Consider the following 20,091-nt stretch of genomic DNA (forward strand, 5'->3'; position numbering starts at 1 on the left):
TATAACTAGGATCGACACAGGCCTGTTGTTAGATTTATTAATTGTGAGGATCGTCCTTTTTAAAGATGGTACAGATTTCGGCGAGCTTCCATCTTGTTGATAAGAACGGATAGCGGATAAACAAGAACGTCAGAGCAGCAGCGCCATCCCGTAATGTTCTAGGCGGTTACTTATCATAGCCAGTCGCCTTTTTTGGATCAAGCGGCTTAAGTATAAGTTCAGTTTCAGGTGGACTTACAGAATGAAGCTGAAAAGCCTGTCCCGCAAAGCAGTGGATCTGTATGGCTAAGATACTTGGATGACTGGTAAAAATGGAGTTGTCATTGTGATACACATGCCCATCACTATCGTTGTCCTTCAGAATGGACGAAAAGTGCGCGCTGAAAATTTGTGCTACTTCCAGTTTATTGACAACAAGACTGTCACTCTCTTTCGTTGAGAGGAATGGTGCATGAAAGGCTTGATCGTTTGCGCAAAATTTTTTTGGGTTGCCTTCGGCGTTTGAGGCAGTGGTGCGTCTCAATACAGATTCAAAGTTTCGCTGAAGTCAACACGAGGGGTGTCGAACTTGACAAGGTGCGAAACCTTCTGTTACCGGTCCAAAGCAGTCACGATTTGTCCATTCTCATATGCGTGCATATTTCGAGTGGACTCGACTGAATAAACTTGAAGATTTGGAAATCACATTGTCAAGAGAAGCGTAATAGTTCTTTGAAGGGCATCTTTAGTGACGACGGTCCTCTTAAAACTATTCTAAGTGCACTCTTACTTGATATAGGTTGAGGTTAATGCATAGGATAATGATTTTTAACATTGCACATGCGTTGTTGTTTTTTTGTCAAAGAGAGAGAAAATTGAGTTGAGTTTGCTTGCATCACCATTAGCAAGACATGGGGATAATTTACACCTTCTTATTTTGATTGATATGTAATCTCGCCAACTGTTAGAACGGACATCGATCAATCATGTCTTTCCTCGGCCAATACGAAACTTGATGCGACTGAGACCATTAACACCAAAAATTGTTGCTTCGGGCGAAATTTTGATTCCGTTTAACTCCCCGCTCCTTTTCTTTGGCCTAAGTTTGTTTTGTTGAATTTTCTTTTGACCATTCGAGCTCTTGTACATAAAAGAACTTGGCAAGTGGAAAAGGAGGCTTTATTTCCTTGAGGTAAGAAAGCAACACATCCCACAGCTTGGCCCACGCGTCACGATGACAGTGGCGTGAATATCCATACTTTGCAGTCTATAGCATCAAATAAACTGTTCTCTTAAAACGTAATGCTTCCGAAACTCGTATTTGGGATACACGTGCCGACTTCACAATACCGAAGTTCTGCCAATATTGATTAACTATATGTTAGTTATTCTATTTTGAAGTTTTTTTCGTGATTCGATTAAACGTACTGAATTTTTACAGTACAAATAAATCTTGTTGTTGTTGTTGTTGTTGAAAGGCTTTTTTGAATATGAAAGGGAACGAGTCACTTTTTTTGACAGGTGAGACCGGACATAAAAGTCCCACCAACTGTGCATGCTATGACGTCATTTGGTTTTCCACGTGACCTATATGTCCAACCCGGCAAAAAAATATAAAACCGCTTGGTTTCTTTGTACGGATTTTTCTCCGTTTTATCCTTGTACGACATAATGGACGGTGGGAAGAAAGTTTGGGTGCCTGACAACGAACATGGCTTTCATCTGGGGGAAATAGTGGATATTGGATCTGATTCCATCACCGTTCAAGTCGACGGCCCGAGTGGAAAGGTGCAGGAAATAACTGAGTCTGTCAACTGTAGTAAGATGTATAATTTTTGTTTTCGAGCTGCCTTTTGTTTTCAGTCACTAACAGAAAAAAATGCAATATTTTTACAGGTTGTTACTGCTCCCTACGATCGTGTGTTTCCATCGGAAAAGGATAATACCAGAGATTTTGAGGACAATTGTAAGCATTTAAACTGAATTAAGGTCTACCTAATGTAACCGGCATGTGGGAGGGTTGGAGATGACACAAAGCCTAAGAAATCGAAATTATTTATATGGCTGAGGTCTATTGATGAATTACATAATCATTTTTTCAATAGAGGTTGTGTTTGTTTTGGAGATACTGCAGCGAAGCAGATGTTATGTTGGCCTTGCAAACTTGCTTTGCATGTAACATTAATTTTCTCCAACAAAAAGTGTAATGTGGAAAAACCCACAAATAGAGTTAAAGTAGAGACAAATGAAAATTATACATTTTTGTCGAAACTGATCAAACACAGCACATTATTACACATCTTCAATCTTATTCTAATTGCCTCAATACATGTATATTGTTTTTATAAAAAATTAATGTGAGTCAGGGATGTGTGTTAGAAGGATTTAGTCTTGAATTCAGGGATTTTCAAATTTAGTTATGCTTTGCAAATTCTTTAAGAAAAACTAATTGTGGTCAATGAAGCCATCTACATTTCTAAACATCTAAGGATAGTTATGTTCAAGTTGTCTGCAAAAATTAAAGACTGCTTTAATGTCAACAATAACAATAAAAGTGTTTTCCCACCTGACCATTAGTTTACTGAAATGATTCCCAAGGGAAAATTTTTCAATACTAAAATCGGCCACTTTAAAAAATACTACAACACTCTTTGTTTGCCCTCCAAAATTTTGCATTAACATTTTTTTTTATTTTCACGTGGGACCATTGTAAGTCCCAAGAGAAACTGGAAACAATGCTTATGCAAAATTTTGGTGGGACAAATAAAGGGTATTGTGGTATTTTTGAAAGTGGCCTATAATGTCACCATAATTTTTCTTTGTCTCCGGCTCAATGTGATTCTTGTTATATCCTATATTGGCCGTATTCTATGATATGAATGAACAAAGGTAGAGAACCCACACCAACAAAAGGTTGCATTTCGAGAGGAAGGAAAGTAGAGATCTTTTGAGAAAAACGTTTTGGAACAATGTAGAGAACCAACAAGCTTTGCCTGGATACATAGGCCCTTTAGAAGGCAATTTCTTTTGAACAACTCTTCTCCACACATTGTTTGGTCATTTTATCAAATCCTACCCAAATGTGTAGCAGATAACACCAAAATATTGTTGGAATTTATAGCTGACTTCAATTTCACACAAGATAGAAGTGTGAAAACAGACTCAAAGTTGAACTGAGAAAAATTATTTCCACTTTCATACAACAGCAGTCACTTTTGCATTTGACTTGTGACAACTTTTACAAGCTGACAAGCTTGTCATTCTTTGTGTATAAAATAAATTATTTGTGTTCATTAGACCGACTGACCTCTTCTAAGAACACATCTCTTTTTGAGTTTTGCATGTTGTAGTGCATTATCTTTTTTGCCCTTAACCCTTTTACTCCCATGATCGAAACGTTCATTCTCCCAGCTAGTACCATACATTTCTGTTTTGGATAGTCATGAGAATTTGGTGTTATTTCAAGATTGCACCTTTAAGCTGATAATAATCTTCATGCTCAATACCTTTCTAACTGACATACCAATAACTCCCGGGAGTCAAATCTCCATCTGTGGTTTCAAGAAGTACCGACAACAGACGAAAAGTGTTGGATGTTCACTCAGAGAAGTTGGCTACTTTTTCCCTTAATTAATTAATTAACCCCTTCACACTTAGAGCACCCCCAGTCGGTCAGTAAAATGTCTGGCATTAGCCTGAGTAAAATGTACAAGCTTCACTCTTGGGTAGGGAAGGGTTAAAGACAGGTTCTTTCTTTATCTGGCGCCAGTTGTTCAAACAATGGATAGCACTATTCACAGGATGTATCGTGGGGTCATACATGGTGTTTTGGTGTTTCGTTGTTTAGTAATGTCCTTTGAATTGTCTAAGTTGGGCAATAGACCAAATCGGTTGGTAACTGGATGTTGTACCCAATAGACCGTTTTACTGTTCTGTGCTCAGTTACCAGGCCTTTGAATAAAAGCAAGGCTGGAGTTGACCTTGCTTTGACACACACCTCACTGCTTTTCTTATGAAGATAGAAAGTCGTTTGCATTACAACAACATGATTTACATAGGAAAAGCAATGAGTTTTGTATCAAAGGAAGGTCAACACCAGCCTCACTTTTATTTAAAGGCCTGGTAACTTAACACAGAATGGTCTATTCAAATGTCCCAGGATTAAGATTAATTGGTTATTGCATTTGCATATACATGTAATTATTATAATGTAGCATGAATCACATTTAAATGATTTGGAAATACCTGGAACAAAACATTTTATTCCCAAAGGGTTTGAATTGGGTACAACATTGAGTTAGCCAATTTGGTCTATGATTCACATTTTTATTGGCAAGTCAGTGTGATTGAGAAATTAGGAATTGACTTGGGTTGATTGAGTTGTCTCATTTTGTAATCAATAGGTTCCTTGATGTTTTTAAATGAAGCTACTTTATTACACAACTTGAAAATTAGATACCAGAAGGACAAAATATATGTAAGTACGAATTAATGTTTGCTGTGATAAAGCAGCTTTGTTGTAAGTAGTAACAAGTACTATGGCCAGTCAAAACACATGGACAATCAACTGATCCAACCATAGCAATTGTTATAATAATGTTACATTGTAAATTCTTGAAACCAGGAATATAAAGGCAGTACTTTAATTTTAAATATACCTCTGATTTCAGGGCTCAAAGTTAGCAACCAAATGGTTGCATTTGTGGCTAAATTTTTGGTTGTGCACCTAAAAAATCATGTGTGGTCGCACTCGTGCGCCTTAAACGCTGAAGTGCAGTGTGACTGAATTGCCTCTCTGCTATTAGTAATAGTCCTCGAGTAGCGAAAAGCGTGATGCTTTCTTTCATTTAATTCCCAATTAAATATTTATAAAATTTAATGTAACTTGCATTTGGTAACTTTATTATTGCCTTTTCTGTCCGATTAGTTGGGTTCTGTTCGATTAGTTGGGTGATACTAAAACAATTAGACCCTTCGCCCTCAAGGGCCACAGGTTCAATGGCCCATTTGGCGTCGCCTCATACTGTAGGCTATTGATGACCCGTAGCCCTTAAAAACCACAAGAATTTTATCGCTGTCTCAAACAAAAAGTCAGCCTTACTAGTTAAAACAACAAACACAGGATTAAAATAAAATACAAAAACTGAAGATGATGTAATAATGTGTTAAGTTCTGCTTTTCTGTTACAAAATGTGCTTCCAGTATTTTAAGCTGTGTGCTTAAAATTTTGGCAGTGCACCTAGAAATATACACGTGGTAGCACAAGTGCTCCCAAAGCCAAAAATAAACTTTGAGCCCTGGATTTGCTGATGCAGCATTATTGTCTTTAAAGTGCTACTGTGACCTAAAAAATTAATCAATTCTCATTATTCTTTGGATTTCAAAACTAGGGAGGCAGCATGGTCTTGTGGTTGGAGCATTGGGTTTGCATGGGGTCGCCCCGGGTTCAAATCCCACTCTAGTTTGGGTTTTTTTCCGGTTGTCCCCAATTCATTTCTACAACGCGTTGTGAATAGCCTACCAGTTGCCTCCTGCCAGTAATATTGGGGTTCTTAATCATATCTCCGTAAAGTTTGAATTGTTTCTTTCAGATTATTAAAAGTGAGGTGCCTGTGAACTAGCTTGATCGCTAAGTGCACTTCCACTATAAACAAAGTATTTACATTTTTTATTTTATGTTAACAGTCCCTGGTGAAAAACCTCAGAGGATCCTTGAAGATCTTCAAGGATCCTTAAAGATCCTCAAGGACCTGCAAAAGATCTTTGAAGATGAGGATCTTTCAAGGATCCTTGAAGGATCTTTGAAAGTTCTTTAAAGATCTTCAATTGCAATTAGGAGTTGTAAAAATCCCCAAAGAGCCAGTGAGGATCCTGTGAGGATCTTACAAAGATCCTAGTGAGAGTAAGTTTCAAAATCTTGGTAAGGATCCTTACAGATTCTCAAGAATTCTTTGAGGATCTTCCAAGGATCTTAAAAGGATCTTTTAACTGATCTTGAAAAGATCTTTATTAAGATCTTTGAAGATCCTTGATAAATCCTCTATTAATCTTTAAGGATCTTTCAAAGATCTTTGGAAAGATCTTTGTAACCTAATCAAAGAGATCTTTCAAAGATCTTCATGACATCCTTGAGGATCTTCACGGATCTTGATAAAGATCTTTTCAAGAACAGTCAAAGGATCTTTTTAGGATCCTTGAGAGATCCTCAAACAATTCTCGAGGATCTTTTAGGATCTTTATAAAGATCCTTTGAGGATCAATCAAAGGATCTCCGTAGGATCTATGAAAGATCCTCAAGGAATTCTTGAGGACCTTTAATAAATGGGATTTCTATCAGGATCCTTAAACATCCTTAAAGGTCTAAGACAGATGTTTGGGGGAACTCAGTAATTGCAATAAATTAGTTACCATTGCATCTTTAAAGGGGGTTCTTGAACACCATTAGGATTTTAAAGGGATTCATCTTAAAGATCTTTTTGGGATTTTTTTGAAGGATCTCTTTTGGGAGTCTTCAAAAGCTTTAGGGAGAACCTGTTGATGCCTCAATTAAATAATGTCCTGTACCTTTTTTGTCTCAAGAATTAGGATCTTTTTAGGATTATTAAAGGTTGTGACTGTCGAAACTGAGAAATTATCTAAAGGAGTAAAGGAGTTCATTTATACCAATAAATAGAAAAATCAGTGAAACAAAAACCCAATTGCGTTATGTTACACGATACCTTCTTAGATTTTATCAATATAGTCTGACAAAAGAATCATTTTATTAAAATTTTATTAAATGACAATGGGTTAAGTGACAAGAACCGGAACGCAAAACATCACTAAAGAAAGTGCTATTGCTCTTGTTTATACAAGGATCATTACTTCATTGTCTAGCCAAAAAATGCATCAAATACAAATAAACCAATTGTTTGTTCTATAAGAGATCGTTTACTTATTTACATGCACTAACTTAAAATGAAGTTAACATTAAGTTGCATGTCCAGTCTGAAAACATTGTAACCTGACCGTCAGCTCCTCTATCCCAGTTATAATTTGAAGAAAACCATCGTCCAAAACTTGGAAACGGAAGTGAAGTGGGAGCAATGGGTGACCCATGTTCTGTCTCACTTCACTGAGATTACTAAAACTTAAACTTTCTCAAAGCAAGCTTCACTTGATGACCTTCGAAAGACTTCCTTCACTTTTTCAGTATGGCGTTTGTTCTTGAACCATCGGGAAAAACCCTTAAACGATCCCCTCGAACATCATTGAAGATCAGCCATCTTGGATTTGAGCCGCTCTGGTCAGCAGTAGGCCAGCACCAAAAATTGCGGGCTCACACCAGCCACAGATCGATGGCGGTGATGGCGGTTATTTCGATTTTCGGTTTACTGCAAGTCCTTATCATATTTTAGTTCTTTTACAATGTAAAATGCTTGTCCACTGGAAGGAATTGCTGATAATAACTCACCTAAAGAGGTAAGCGTTGGATAAAACAATTTTGATGCTAATTCCATGGGCTTTTGTCCTATAAATCAAAGTGCAAGTAATGTTCTATAATTTATAAGCTTAATACAAAGTGCGGGCGTTGTAACGTTTTGTGAAGTGTCTTTCTGTTTACAAATAACGAACCTTGTAGTGGAAGGTTTTCATAATCCTTCAGAAAAATAACTGACAAAAAGCGAAGCCAACGAAACGGACATTCACATCGAATTTAATTATCCCGGTTTAAAACGCAAAAGAACGCTTGATTTAGTTACATTGAGTCTGATCTGAGTGTTCCTACATAAACAGCCAAATGTTGACACTTCCATTGGGTGCAGAGATTTCTTCTAGGATATGGTGCATGAAATTTCATGATAAGTGGTCTGTAATTGGTGACCAAAGTCCACGATATTCTGTTATGTAAGCAATGAGAACCCAGATTTAAAAAATATATATATGCTTCTTTTGTTTTAGACTCCATTGCTGTTGCACTCAAGTCACCATTAAACCACTGCAATGAGCACTTTTTATAGCATTGTAGTCAAGTTGTCACTGCCTTGAATTTCTGAAGAGGTTGGAAAAAGACAATATAATACTATGTATCTTTAAATCGCATTGTCCAGAGGAAACCAAGCTTAGGTACAAAGCGAAAAAAATGTTGTAGTTACTCTAATCCTGTAAGCTAAGCTTATGTTAGGTATTATTATGCAACAACTACAGTGATGGCAATGACGGTGTACAGAAATAAAACAGGAACCCACATATAAGAACTTTTACAAGTAAGAACGTTTTTGGCTAAGATAGTCCTATTTTAGCCTACAATTTTGAAATGGATTCTTATTTTGAGAAATTTAGTCAAACACTGAATACACAAATTTAATATAACAAGCTCTACCAGTACCATGTTTTCCCAGCAGCAACATAGTACCATTGTTTTAATGTTGCTTTAGTTTTGTTCTGTTTATCATGCAAAGCTTTGTACAAACTTCAGAAATGGCCCAAAATAGGCCATACCCACCAATGACAAAACCTCATTATTTTATTATAAGAACCTGAGTACAGTCTGTAGCCTAGCCTTAGCCTACAGTCTGTAGCTTGGAAAAACTTGGTTCTTACACTGTATAATTTATTCAGGTTTTTACCGTACCTTTATCAAGCAAATATTGTCACTGTAGTATTAAATATATGACTTACATGACTTGTTCACAATGGAGGGAAAAAAATAATAATTAGTGTGGGGTTGCAACTGCTGTAATAGACGGGCTGGAAGCAAAAACCTAGTAAGTGACAATGTTTGGCCAACTTTGAGTGCTCAAAACTAGCCCAAATTTTGCAGGTTGACTGGAAATGAACTTAAGAACATTGCTCTGGTAATTTTTTATGCAATTTGAGCTTTATTTTCAAGAAATAAGCTATGCAAAAATACCATTGGCTTCATGTTTGAAAACAATGGAATCAGAGAAGCGGCACTAATTACCTTTCATTGTTCCATTAAAATTTAATGGCATTTATAAACTAATATAACTGTGTGTCGATAGCTCAACTGAATGATATGCACAGCAAAGTACACGACAGGTCGGTGGTTTGAGCCACTGATCAGAGTTATTTATTTAATTTTTTGTGCATGTCTCATGTAACTTAAATTTAACAAAGATCGATAAAATCGCAGAGAAAATCAAGAAAAGAAAAACAAGAGAAACATCTCTGTGCAAACAAAAGAAAAATAAACAAACCACCAAGCTGCTGTGTGCTTCGCTGTGTGCATCATTCGGATGAGCTACCGACGCATACAGTTGCGTAAAGCTTGTGCTATTAAATTTTAATCAAACAATGAAAGGTAGGTGTTGCTTTGCTGATTCCGTTGCTTTCAAATGCGAAGCCAATAGTATTTTTGCATAGTTTATTTCTCGAAAAAAAGCTCAAATCGGATAAAAACAATACCAGGGCAATGTACATAAGTTCATTTCCAGTCAACTTGCAAAATAGACCGTTTTTGCTTGTACATTTTGTTTTCCCAATACAGATTATGTCATAATACTCAGGAGGTTAATTGGTCCTTTCTTTTTTCTTTTGTATGTAAATCCAGCCAGCCCCGTTTACGGGGATAAACCCCGATCAAAATTGGATTGATGATCAGGCAGACATATTCATGCTTGCATGCACTCTTTTTAATGAGCAAAACAAGGACTAATCCTCCTGAGTATTATCACATGATTTGTATTGGGAAAACAAAATGTACAAGAGAAAAAGGTCTATTTAGGCTAGTTTTGTGCAAAACTAAAAATTGACCAAAAATTGTCACTTACTAGGTTTTTGTTTCCAGCCCTACATTATTGTATCCTCAATCTCCATTTTTTTTATGATTTTGACAATGATAAACACATCTATGCAAATAAAGAAAGTTTAAATGATGTTTGTGCCATATTGTTGTTGTTGTTGTTCACGGTAGTTAATAGGAATTGGCCATTTCCAAATTCACTTTAAATTATCATGTTTCAGATTTTCCATATGACATCCTGGCACTTATCTTAACCATGAGGTGAATCAAAGCCATAATTGGCAGTAATCTTGGTTCTTTAATGGAGCCACAAACATCCTTGAAGATCATTGGTAAGAATACTGAATATACCCAAAATAATCACAAAGATTTTGACAAGATCCTCAAGGATAGATTAGGATCTTTGAAGATCTTTGGTAAGATTACTGAAGATCCTTACAGATCTTTGGTAAGATTCATAAAGATCTACAAAGATCTTAACAAGATCCTCAAAGGATCTTTTAAAATAATAAAGATCCTTGAGGTTTTTTTTTAAATTCCTTGGTAACATTCAGGAAAGATCCACAAAGATCTTAACAAGATCCTCAAAAGATCTTTTAAAATCCTTGAAGATCCTTAAAGATCCTCAAGGATCTTTGGCAAGATTCTTGAGGATCCTCAAGGATCTTGGCAAGATCCTTGAGGATCTTTAAGGATCTTGGCCGAGATCCTTGAGGATCTTTGCAAGGAATTTTGAGGATCTTTTCTAAGATCTTTATTAGGATCCTTGAAGATCTTTATGACGATCTTTGAAGATCCTTAAAGATCCTTTGAAGATTTTCACCAGGAGTAAACACTAAGGTTTTAAGCATTGATTTCAAAAAGACACCAGTTTATTTGAATAACTGGAATTTTCCTATTTCATTAAATCTGCCATTGCTAACTTTAAATAAGATTTTGAGCGAGCTGGATTAAGGAGAAAATGAAGTTGAATAGTTGAATGATGCAATGCGTGTATACACGTATGTGGCAGAATTAATATGCAGCATAGGAATTTTGGGCTTTCAGACTTTTAAACTTGCATTTTGCATATATAATACATGGAAGTTGCATTTACAAGCTGAAATTTTATGCTAGTGAGTAATTGAGTGACATAATTTTCCCCTGGATTCAACCCTCTGAGGTCCAATTGGTCAGTTTTGATCATGATTTTTTTAATCACATTGGCACTTTAAGGCCAAGAACATATCCTGGTTATTTATGCAAACCAAAGTGTGACTGATCAATGGCAAAGTAATGTTATCATGATTGCTTTTGACTCTTGTCATTGAAAACTCATCTCTTCCTGTAGATACAGCCCTGTAAGTAAGCTTCAGTGTGTGTAGATGAGCATGACATTGTCAGAGACACCAGTTGACAAGGCATGTAACCATGGCAAGGATTTAGTTATTCACTGCAGGAAAAAGTGAAAAACAATCAAAAGCTAGGAATTACAAAAGTTCAGTAACAGTTACTGTTTATTTCATGACCTTGGTACTCTGAAAATATTTCATGATTTTCAACTAAACCTATTGAGCACTCCCTTGCTCTGACTGGTAAGATGTTAAACAACAAGCTTTTTTTGTTGACCTTAGAGTGCTCAATAAAAATTTTTAGCAAAGTTTGAATCAACCAAATTACAGCTGTAGTTGTCCTTATACACAGAAAAATCAAATCAACAGATGGAGCAGAACATCATGATTCTGACCTCAGGTTTTAGTATGTAAATCTCAGGAGAGTGACAACGGGCTTGGCCTTTGACATACAGCAGTGTACTTGTAACACTCATCTGATGTTGTGTAAAGTTCAGTGCTCGAAATTAAAAAAAAATCCAGGTTGTCCCTGTTTTAAAAGCCAGGCAACTAAACCCATAAATTTGGTTGCCCTGATAAGTGCTTGGTTGCCGATTAGGAAACCTACGATTAAATTCACACCGTGCTGAGATGCTATCACATGTCTTTGGAGCTTAAACTTTTATCCCATTATAGTTCTAACTGTACACCTGTGGTTTTTTGTGGAAGTTTGGGTTTAAGGTTTAGCATTTTCAAAATGGAGTCTTCTATCTCCATCCCATACGTTTTCCTATCTGACAGTGTTTTGCAAAAGCTATAAATATTCAAACACAGGAAAATGCGCAGCTGCGACAAATTAATAATTATTATTATACAATGCTGATGCTATCTCAATTTTGATTGCCTGGCTAAAAGCACCCGCTAATTCTAGATGGTGCTGCGTCATCGGGTCACATTTACAGACACTGGCATTTATGCATGTAGGTATGACGCGTTTTTGCAGACAATGAAGTTTTGTTTACATCTCGATATCGGGAATATTTTTCATAAGACCGTACAACTTAACTTTAGAATTTTGTTCAAAAGTTTCAGTTCGATTCAGTTTTTCCTGAAACGTTTTCAGATGTTTTAGGCTTAAATCCTTTCTGTAAACCTTTTGAATTCTGCTTTACATGTAGTTCACGGCTGTCATTAATAAACTAAAATTTAAGATGTTTACACTGAAATGTGTCATTGCGTGGCTTACTTTGTTGTTGTTCTGTGAAATGTCTCAATGCTTCTACATTATAATTGTATAATAAAACAATTATTGGATTCGGTTTTCGCATGATAGCGAAATTATCAAGGCCTCGGTTTGTGTTATCCGCCTCAGCCTTCGGCTTCGGCAGATAACACAAACCTTGGCCTTGATAATTCTCGCTATCGTGCTCAACCTCATCCAATACTGGTAATTGCTTATTGTTGTTAACGTTACACTACTATTGGACATTGACAATAGAAAACCGACAAGTGAGTCTGGTGCTGCTTAATGCAGTTCATTTTCTATTTTTGGCTGGAATGTCCGTTGTTTTTTCTTTCCGTCAACCAAGCTTTTCATTTTACCAAAAACTAGTCTCGTGATAAACATTCTGGTCATCTAGGATGACTGGGCAATGGCTAATTTTGAGCACTGAAAGTCCAGCTATGCCCAGCTTAAATCTTGTATAAGCAATCATGATTTTCTTTTCAGACCTATGTTGCAAACATTCTGCTTGCTGTCAATCCATATCATGAAGTCAAAGATCTTTACTCCAAGGAGAGAATCAAGCAGTATCATGGGAAGTCACTTGGCGTGTTACCACCTCATGTATTTGCTATTGGTAAGAACAAGGACATAAGAAATAATTAGTGATGTGTTACAGACATCTTTAGACAGTACAGTGTATGTGCTCGTAATTGACCACACAAACACAATCAAGAAGTTGACTTGGGACTACTCAGAACAACTTCAGCCAATATACATAAGGGAGGGACTCTTGTCTATAGCTGCCTGATCTCATACAGTGTGGCTTCAGAGCTGGGAGGTTCACAGTGGATGCGATCTTCTCCCTCCATCAGCTGCAGGAGAAGTGTCGAGAGCTGCTGCAGCCATTGTTCCTCGCCTTTGTGGACCTCACCAAAGCCTTTGACTTGGTGTGCAGAAGCTGGCTCTTTGAGATCCTCCAGAAGGTTGGCTGCCCTCCAAAACTCCTGGTGATCATCACCTCCCTCCACCAGGACATGCAGAGTACAGTCTGCTTTGATGAGGTCACCTTCAATGCCTTCCCAGTCAGCAGTGGAGTAAAGCAGGGCTGTGTCCTAGCTCCAACCCTGTTCGGGATTTTCTTCTCGATGCTGCTCCAGTATGCCTTTGTAGACTGTACAGAAGGTGTCTATGTCCGGATGAGGTCAGACGGGCAAACTCTTCAACATCGCCAGCGCCAGAGCCAAACCTTACGAGTGTTCATACAGGAGCTGCTGTTTGCAGACAATGCTGCTTTAACATCCCACAGCGAGAAGGTCCACCAACGTCTAGAGTCCAGGCTACCTGCAAGAGAGCGGCGAGGAAAGAACGCACAGCCTCTGCGCGGGATTCCACAAGGCGCATCTGCGCCACCTGCAACAGAGACTGCCACTCCAGGATCGGGTTACACAGTCATACAAGGTCCTTCCCAAATCCCCAGCGCTAACCATCGCCTATTCAAGACGAGGATGCCACTACTATAATAATGATGGGCCTTCATTTTTATTGAGTACATAGCACACAAGTGTGACTATTTTCTGCCAACTTATTGTAGAGCTAAGAGCTTCCTGTTTTGTGAGAAAAGTCATTGGTTGGACAGGTGTTGGCCTGGGCAGCGCCCACAATGTCATCTTCTGAGGTGTTCCTGTTTTCCGGTCATTCCATTATTGAGCTTGGCAAAGAAAGACCTGCATTGTCTCCATGGAATTTCTTTTTTTTTTTTGGAGGGGGGGCTGTAGGATGTGGCTTAGATTATATAGTTTTTAATCCTGTAAAACGATCACGCTTGGTGTTTGGCTGATGGAAATCTTAGTCACTTTTGAGTATCAACCCACTGACTTCTGAACCACCCCCTATTGACGAGTCATCTGGCGTTAGAGAGAGTAAAATACAATGGGATGACAGCTACACTGTACACATACAAATTTTATGCAGGTTTTTACCACCGGTATTAATTAGTTATCTTTGTCTACATTTTCCAGCTGACAAGGCATACAGGGACATGAGAGTGTTTAAACAGAGTCAGTCTTTGATAGTCAGTGGTATGTTCCTTTGTACTTACTCACTCTTTTAATCTTTAGTCAATCATCTTTACCATGATAGTGAGATGATTATGCCTGTAGGCAAGTTATCTTAAGCCTCGAAATTAATAGGTGGTTACATGTGGATCTTGCTTTGTACAGTGGTTTTCTGGCCGTATTCTGTGAACTTAATCTGCAGCAGTAATATAAATACAACTTGGTAGATTAGCTTCTGAATTGTCATTAGATTTTAATTCAGCATGCTTATTGTTTCTGCAGGGGAAAGTGGTGCAGGAAAAACAGAATCAACTAAATATGTGTTAAGGTATGTCAACTTGGTAGTTAATTTGTGAAAAATTAAAGCTGTTCATCAATCTAATGAAAATGTTATGACCTTGCAGCATTACATCATTATTGAATTCAAGCCTTCTGAAAAGAACAAAAACATGTACGGTATTTTGTTTTTTTTTTTGCATTGCGACAAAGGAGAACACAACCTAATTGTATCAGTCCTTCAGGTTGTCTCTTGGGTATTGATCATGATGTTACATGTGATTTCAGCATTTGCGTGCCATCTTGGACTGGCTGGCTGGTACACATAGGCTTGATCTTATTATATAATTATGTAATGGTGTATGGCTTGCCCAGTTTGTCCACCGAAGTTGAGTCCTGTAGGATGAGATTAATACAGGTCTGGATGGATGACTGTCCATGCAGTAATACCCCATGATGTCATGCTGCTAGGCTATCCAGCATAGCACTTGTATTCCCTACTTGTTTTTAATAAAATTATTATTAACAAGATAACAGTTAACTGAAGATACTTATAGTGTGACACCTTCATTACTGAACAAAATAATACTAGAAAAATACACAGCTACAGAGTACTTTGAAAAGCCTCATTGATGACAAAACAGGATTCAAATGCTCCTCATTAATCCTTGGTTATTGCTGAAGATTGTTTTTTATGTTTTGTTCCAGATATTTAACAGAATCATGGGGATCTGGAAATCAAGGTCGCATTGAGCAAAGAATCATTGAAGGTGCACTTTGTATTGAATGGTCCCCCACTGATGAGTAAAAATTTATCGTCTGGGGTTAAGCAGAGTAAAATCTAATAGTATTACATGTAAGTCTCACTTTCTAGGAATCAATGGTTTAATTGTACTTGAATGTGGATCATTTTAATGAAGACTTAGGCTTTTTATTAACTGTCTGGCTTTGGTTCAAAGCCTATAATAAGGTCAGAAATACCAGAGTTTTAAAAGGTAACATTACTGTTTTCCTTTCTCAATTAACAGCTAATCCTCTCCTCGAGTCGTTTGGAAATGCTAAAACTGTACGTAACGTCAACAGCAGCAGATTTGGCAAATATGTGGAAGTCCACTTTAATGAAAAGGTACAATGTTCACGTTTTTGTAACTATAGTAATACAGGACTACAGAAATCATAACTAAAAGATTTTTAAAGAGCTTTGCCACAGATCATTAATATGTGTGATTCTTGTGGTACCATGTATGCTGTACTGTAAACTCACATTGTATTTTGTAACCTGCAAGCATTCTTCCAGTTATGAGATTCTTTTTTTGTCATTTTAGCATTCTAGCTAGCCTCCCACGCAGACGTTTTTAGGGCTTTGTCACACGTTCCTCTCCTACTAACTTCCGCTTATACGAAAAACCACTTCCGTTCAACAGCTGTTTGCCCACTATTTAAATAAACCAATCAGCATTGACTAATTGTCTGCAATTAAATGCCTCAGTGCTAAAAATGCTTCACACTTGTACAGTACTATGTAACTAACGTTCATTATCATGATTATTATTTAACACCAGTGAAATTAAAGCCTGAAAAATTCAGGCTTACATGTAACTGGTCCAGTAAACATAACTTGAACCCATGACCCTCAGTTGTCTTGTCATGCCTAAATTTTTTTTGCTTTCATTTAGCAGGCGTTTTTTGGGAGGCGTACGCTTGTTCGTAATGGGCCACCATTTTGAAAGCACACAGACGGTAGAGGATTGGGACCATTTCATACTGTCCTCTTCTCACTGAGTGCAATTTTCTTGACTCGCCTCAGGCCTCTGTTAGTCTCGCTATCCAAGATGTCTGCCAATAATTCTTACCAAAACAACAATACGCCTGCTTTGCAGGCTAGCTTTCATTTTATCAGTGCTGCTCATAACTTGATTAAACTGCAATGATCATTTTAAGACTGGAGCTAACGTTACAACAATTTTGGTGACTTTTGGAATATTGAGGAGACATATTTTTTGTTGATGGCAGGATACTGGGGAAAAAATCCAGCTGCTTTGTTGTTGAAGATTTTTTTATTTCCAGGTGACAGTTGTTGGTGGGTTTATTTCTCATTACCTTCTGGAGAAGTCACGTATCTGCAAGCAAAGTAAAGGAGAGAGGAATTATCATGTCTTTTACAGATTGTGCTCTGGTGCACCTCAGCATATAAAGTCAAAACTTGGAATCACAAAAGCAGAGGATTTCCTGGTAAGTTTGATCTATGAAAGCAGCACAATCATGTAGTGGTTATTGTGCTTTGAGGCTTGGCTATTATGTCCTAATGCTTCTGAAACCAGGATACAGTTATTGTTTGCAACCAAATGCTTCATATTCAACTTAAACTTTGATCAATGAAACATACATTTGAATGTTACATATACAGTGTACATTGAATACAATAATTAGATCCGTGGCCCATTTATTTCTGTCCAAAGTTCAAATTCTCCCTTTGTGAGCACTCTGGATGTGGGTAATGTGGGGCAAACCTTGGCAATTAGTTATATTTTTCAATAATTATTAGAAAAAGGCTACTTTTGATTCTGGATGAATTTTGGTCCCTATGTACATGCTTTTACAGTTGTACCAATGATAACTTGGATTTTGTGATTTTGCAAAATTATTTAATTGATGCTCTTTCCACTTCAATTAGTGTCTATTACGATTTTGCTTTTCCTTTTTTCTAGCGTCTTAAAGGCTCTTTCAAAGCATTTTCATTTCCTCAGTGAAATTGACCCATTCATCCCTGAAGCAGCCTCCATGATGAGTTAAATTGTCTGGCATTAGAGTAAAATTTATAATGTATATGTACATTACGTCTCATCCTCAGGACTGAAATGGTTAAGATTTAACCCCGCATTTAATAATAGCTTAAGGTCAAGCTGTGGAAAATACTGTATGATCCCAGACTGAAAGGAAAAAAAACAGTTTTATGCTCTCAGGTCAAAAAAGAAAAAAAGGAAGCAAACAAGAGTAGTACATTGTACATTGTGCTACACGGTATGTATGGTGAAAAAAGGCCAGCCTTATAGTGATGAAATCCTCAACCTTTCCTTGCCACTCAGTTACTTTTACAAGTGCAATTAGTGAACTTGTAGGAGAAAGTGTGGTGCTGCGTCGGTGGGAGGGTGAAACATGAAATTTGGTTTTATCAATTTATGAGTTGATAAAGTGCGAGTTACCACCATGAAAGATTTGGAAAAAACTGACGTTTCGAGCGTTAGTCCCTCGTTAGAGTGAATAGAGAAATTGTGGGTGTTGTTGGTTTTTGTAAGGGTGTGGGGGGAGGGGAACTTTGCCATTGGTGGAAATATGGTAACATGAATTTGTTAATAAATTAATGGATACGAGGATAGTGTACCAAGTTGAAAGATGAATTTTTGTTTGAGATTTTTGCAGCTTTCTGTGTTCCTGTGGTGTAGGATAGGCTGCAAATTGTCATGTTGTGGTGGAAGTGATTAGGAAGATCAAAATGGTGCACAACTGGTTTTGACACATCTCATAGGTGTTCACGAAAGTTGTCGGCCAATCTTCTCCCTGTTTTGCCTGTGTAGATCATCAAGTACATGTACATAGTGTGCAGGTTATGCAATAGATGACATTTGCCGAGATGCATGTAAAGTGGTTCTCACACTCAACTAATTTTCATTTGCGACAACTACTACAAACAAATCAACAGTGTTGCAGTGGGAACCAAAGGGGACCTAGTTACGCCCAACCTTTTCATGGGCTGTGGCAAAAATGAATTTTTCTCCAACTACAACGGACCAAAACTTGATCTTTACAAACATTTATCCCTCGTAAAAACCAACAACACCCACAATTCCTCTATTTGCTCTGACGAAGGGCTAATGCTCGAAACGTCAGCTTTCCAATTCATTCACGGTGGTAATTTGACCTTTATCAACTCATTTGATAAAACCAAATTTTACTTGTAATTAACGATCAATATGTTTCATCCTTGTAGTACTTGAAGCAAGGATCAATCAAAGACAAGAATCTTGATGATGCAGTGGACTTTGACAGAATGGATGAGTCTATGAACAAAGTTGGATTTTCAGAGGACGAGAAAGCCAATATCTTCAAAGTTGTTGCTGTAGTTCTACATATTGGAAACATTGCTTTTGAAGACAGTGGGGACAAAGATGGTAATACTTGAAAATTTGAGCTCTCTCACAAAATTAATGTGGTTCAGTGTTGTCCATTGGGTACCCTTATCAACAACAATTATTGATCATTACAGTTGTCAAAATGTTGTTGCCTTGCAAGACGAATGATGGTCAACGTCAAAGAAAATTTCTATTTCATAGTGGGACCAAGACTGTGACACAATGAAAGAGCATTGCGTTGTCTATAACTTTCTTTCAGTCTGATTGGTTTATTTCCCAACATGAGTTTTCTGATTGGGTATTACAATATTGTGTGACACGTTGACATGGGCAGTGTTGTCTAGACTCTTATCAACAATGGCAAATTAGCCAATCAGATCGTGAGATTACAAGCAATTGTGATAAAAAGACTGTTTAGATCAGAAAATTAAATGTTATGTTTAGAAATACATTACATCTACCGGTTGTCAAGGATGGGTGAAGAGGGTTAAAATCATGGACTCGAAACTCAGTCATTAACCCCTTTGAAACCAGAAAAACAGTTAAAAACAGTTAACTGGCAACTGGATAAATAGTAAAAAGTAGGTGGGATGGGTAAGGTAAAAGGGAAGGGAGGGAGGGAGGGAGGAAGGAAGAAGGCTAGAAATAATTTATTGCTACAGGTTTAGGTAGGTAAGCGTTTTCCGAGCCAAGTGGCCCAACACGCCGGAGCTTATCCCCGGTTTCCTTAGCATGAAGCGACAAGGAGTATTTCTACTCCCCCCTGAATGGGATGGCAGTCCATCGCAGGGTTACCCCCAGCCTTGAATTCGCCGGTACCCATTTGTACACCTGGGTGGTGAGAGGCACTGTGGGAGTAAATTGTCTTGCCCAAGAACACAACGCAATGTCCCCAGCCAGGACCCGAACCCGGACCCCTCGATCCGGAGTCAAGCGCACTAACCACGAGGCCACCGCGCCTCCCACACAGGTATAATTAGGATCAACAAAAATGCCTTGTCTTACTGCCACATTTTCATGAAAGTGCTCTTTAGAAGATGTGCATGAGAGATCATAGTACAAGTGCATGCACCAACACAAAAAAAAAAAAACCACTATTGACATAAATTATGGCTGCAGGAGCTCCTTGTTGCAAAGTTCATTTAATTTCTTGTAGCCCTGTTGTGAAATTACCACGTGAGAGTTCCTTGGTTGCATTAAAGAATTTAGATTTCAATAGTATTATTTTGGTTTTCAAGGTGGTTCCATGGTGTCTTCTCAGAGCAAAAATGCCTTGAATTTTGCGGCGCAGTTGCTAGACGTTTCCCCTGAAGAGCTGAAGATGTCCCTTACAACAAGGAAGATGTCAGCTGGCGGGTCTGACATGAGGTGT

At 37.7% G+C, this 20,091-nt stretch overlaps 1 protein-coding gene across 1 annotated transcript in view; it reads left to right on the top strand.

Moving 5' to 3' along the window:
• Positions 1–1,541: 1,541 nt before the first annotated feature.
• The window catches only part of LOC138036379 (unconventional myosin-VI-like), a 44,471-nt gene continuing 25,921 nt past the window's right edge, over positions 1,542–20,091 (top strand). Inside the window, exons 1-11 of the mRNA XM_068882687.1 lie at positions 1,542–1,767; positions 1,876–1,945; positions 4,383–4,456; positions 12,764–12,893; positions 14,278–14,337; positions 14,596–14,641; positions 15,298–15,359; positions 15,618–15,715; positions 16,657–16,821; positions 18,578–18,758; positions 19,958–20,087. Of these exons, the coding sequence (XP_068738788.1) occupies positions 1,651–1,767; positions 1,876–1,945; positions 4,383–4,456; positions 12,764–12,893; positions 14,278–14,337; positions 14,596–14,641; positions 15,298–15,359; positions 15,618–15,715; positions 16,657–16,821; positions 18,578–18,758; positions 19,958–20,087 (1,133 nt within the window). The 5' untranslated portion in view covers positions 1,542–1,650. The remainder of the gene's footprint in view (positions 1,768–1,875; positions 1,946–4,382; positions 4,457–12,763; positions 12,894–14,277; positions 14,338–14,595; positions 14,642–15,297; positions 15,360–15,617; positions 15,716–16,656; positions 16,822–18,577; positions 18,759–19,957; positions 20,088–20,091) is intronic.

The sequence above is a fragment of the Montipora capricornis genome, unplaced genomic scaffold (genome assembly GCF_036669925.1).
Source record: "Montipora capricornis isolate CH-2021 unplaced genomic scaffold, ASM3666992v2 scaffold_481, whole genome shotgun sequence".
Classification (NCBI taxonomy): domain Eukaryota; kingdom Metazoa; phylum Cnidaria; class Anthozoa; order Scleractinia; family Acroporidae; genus Montipora; species Montipora capricornis.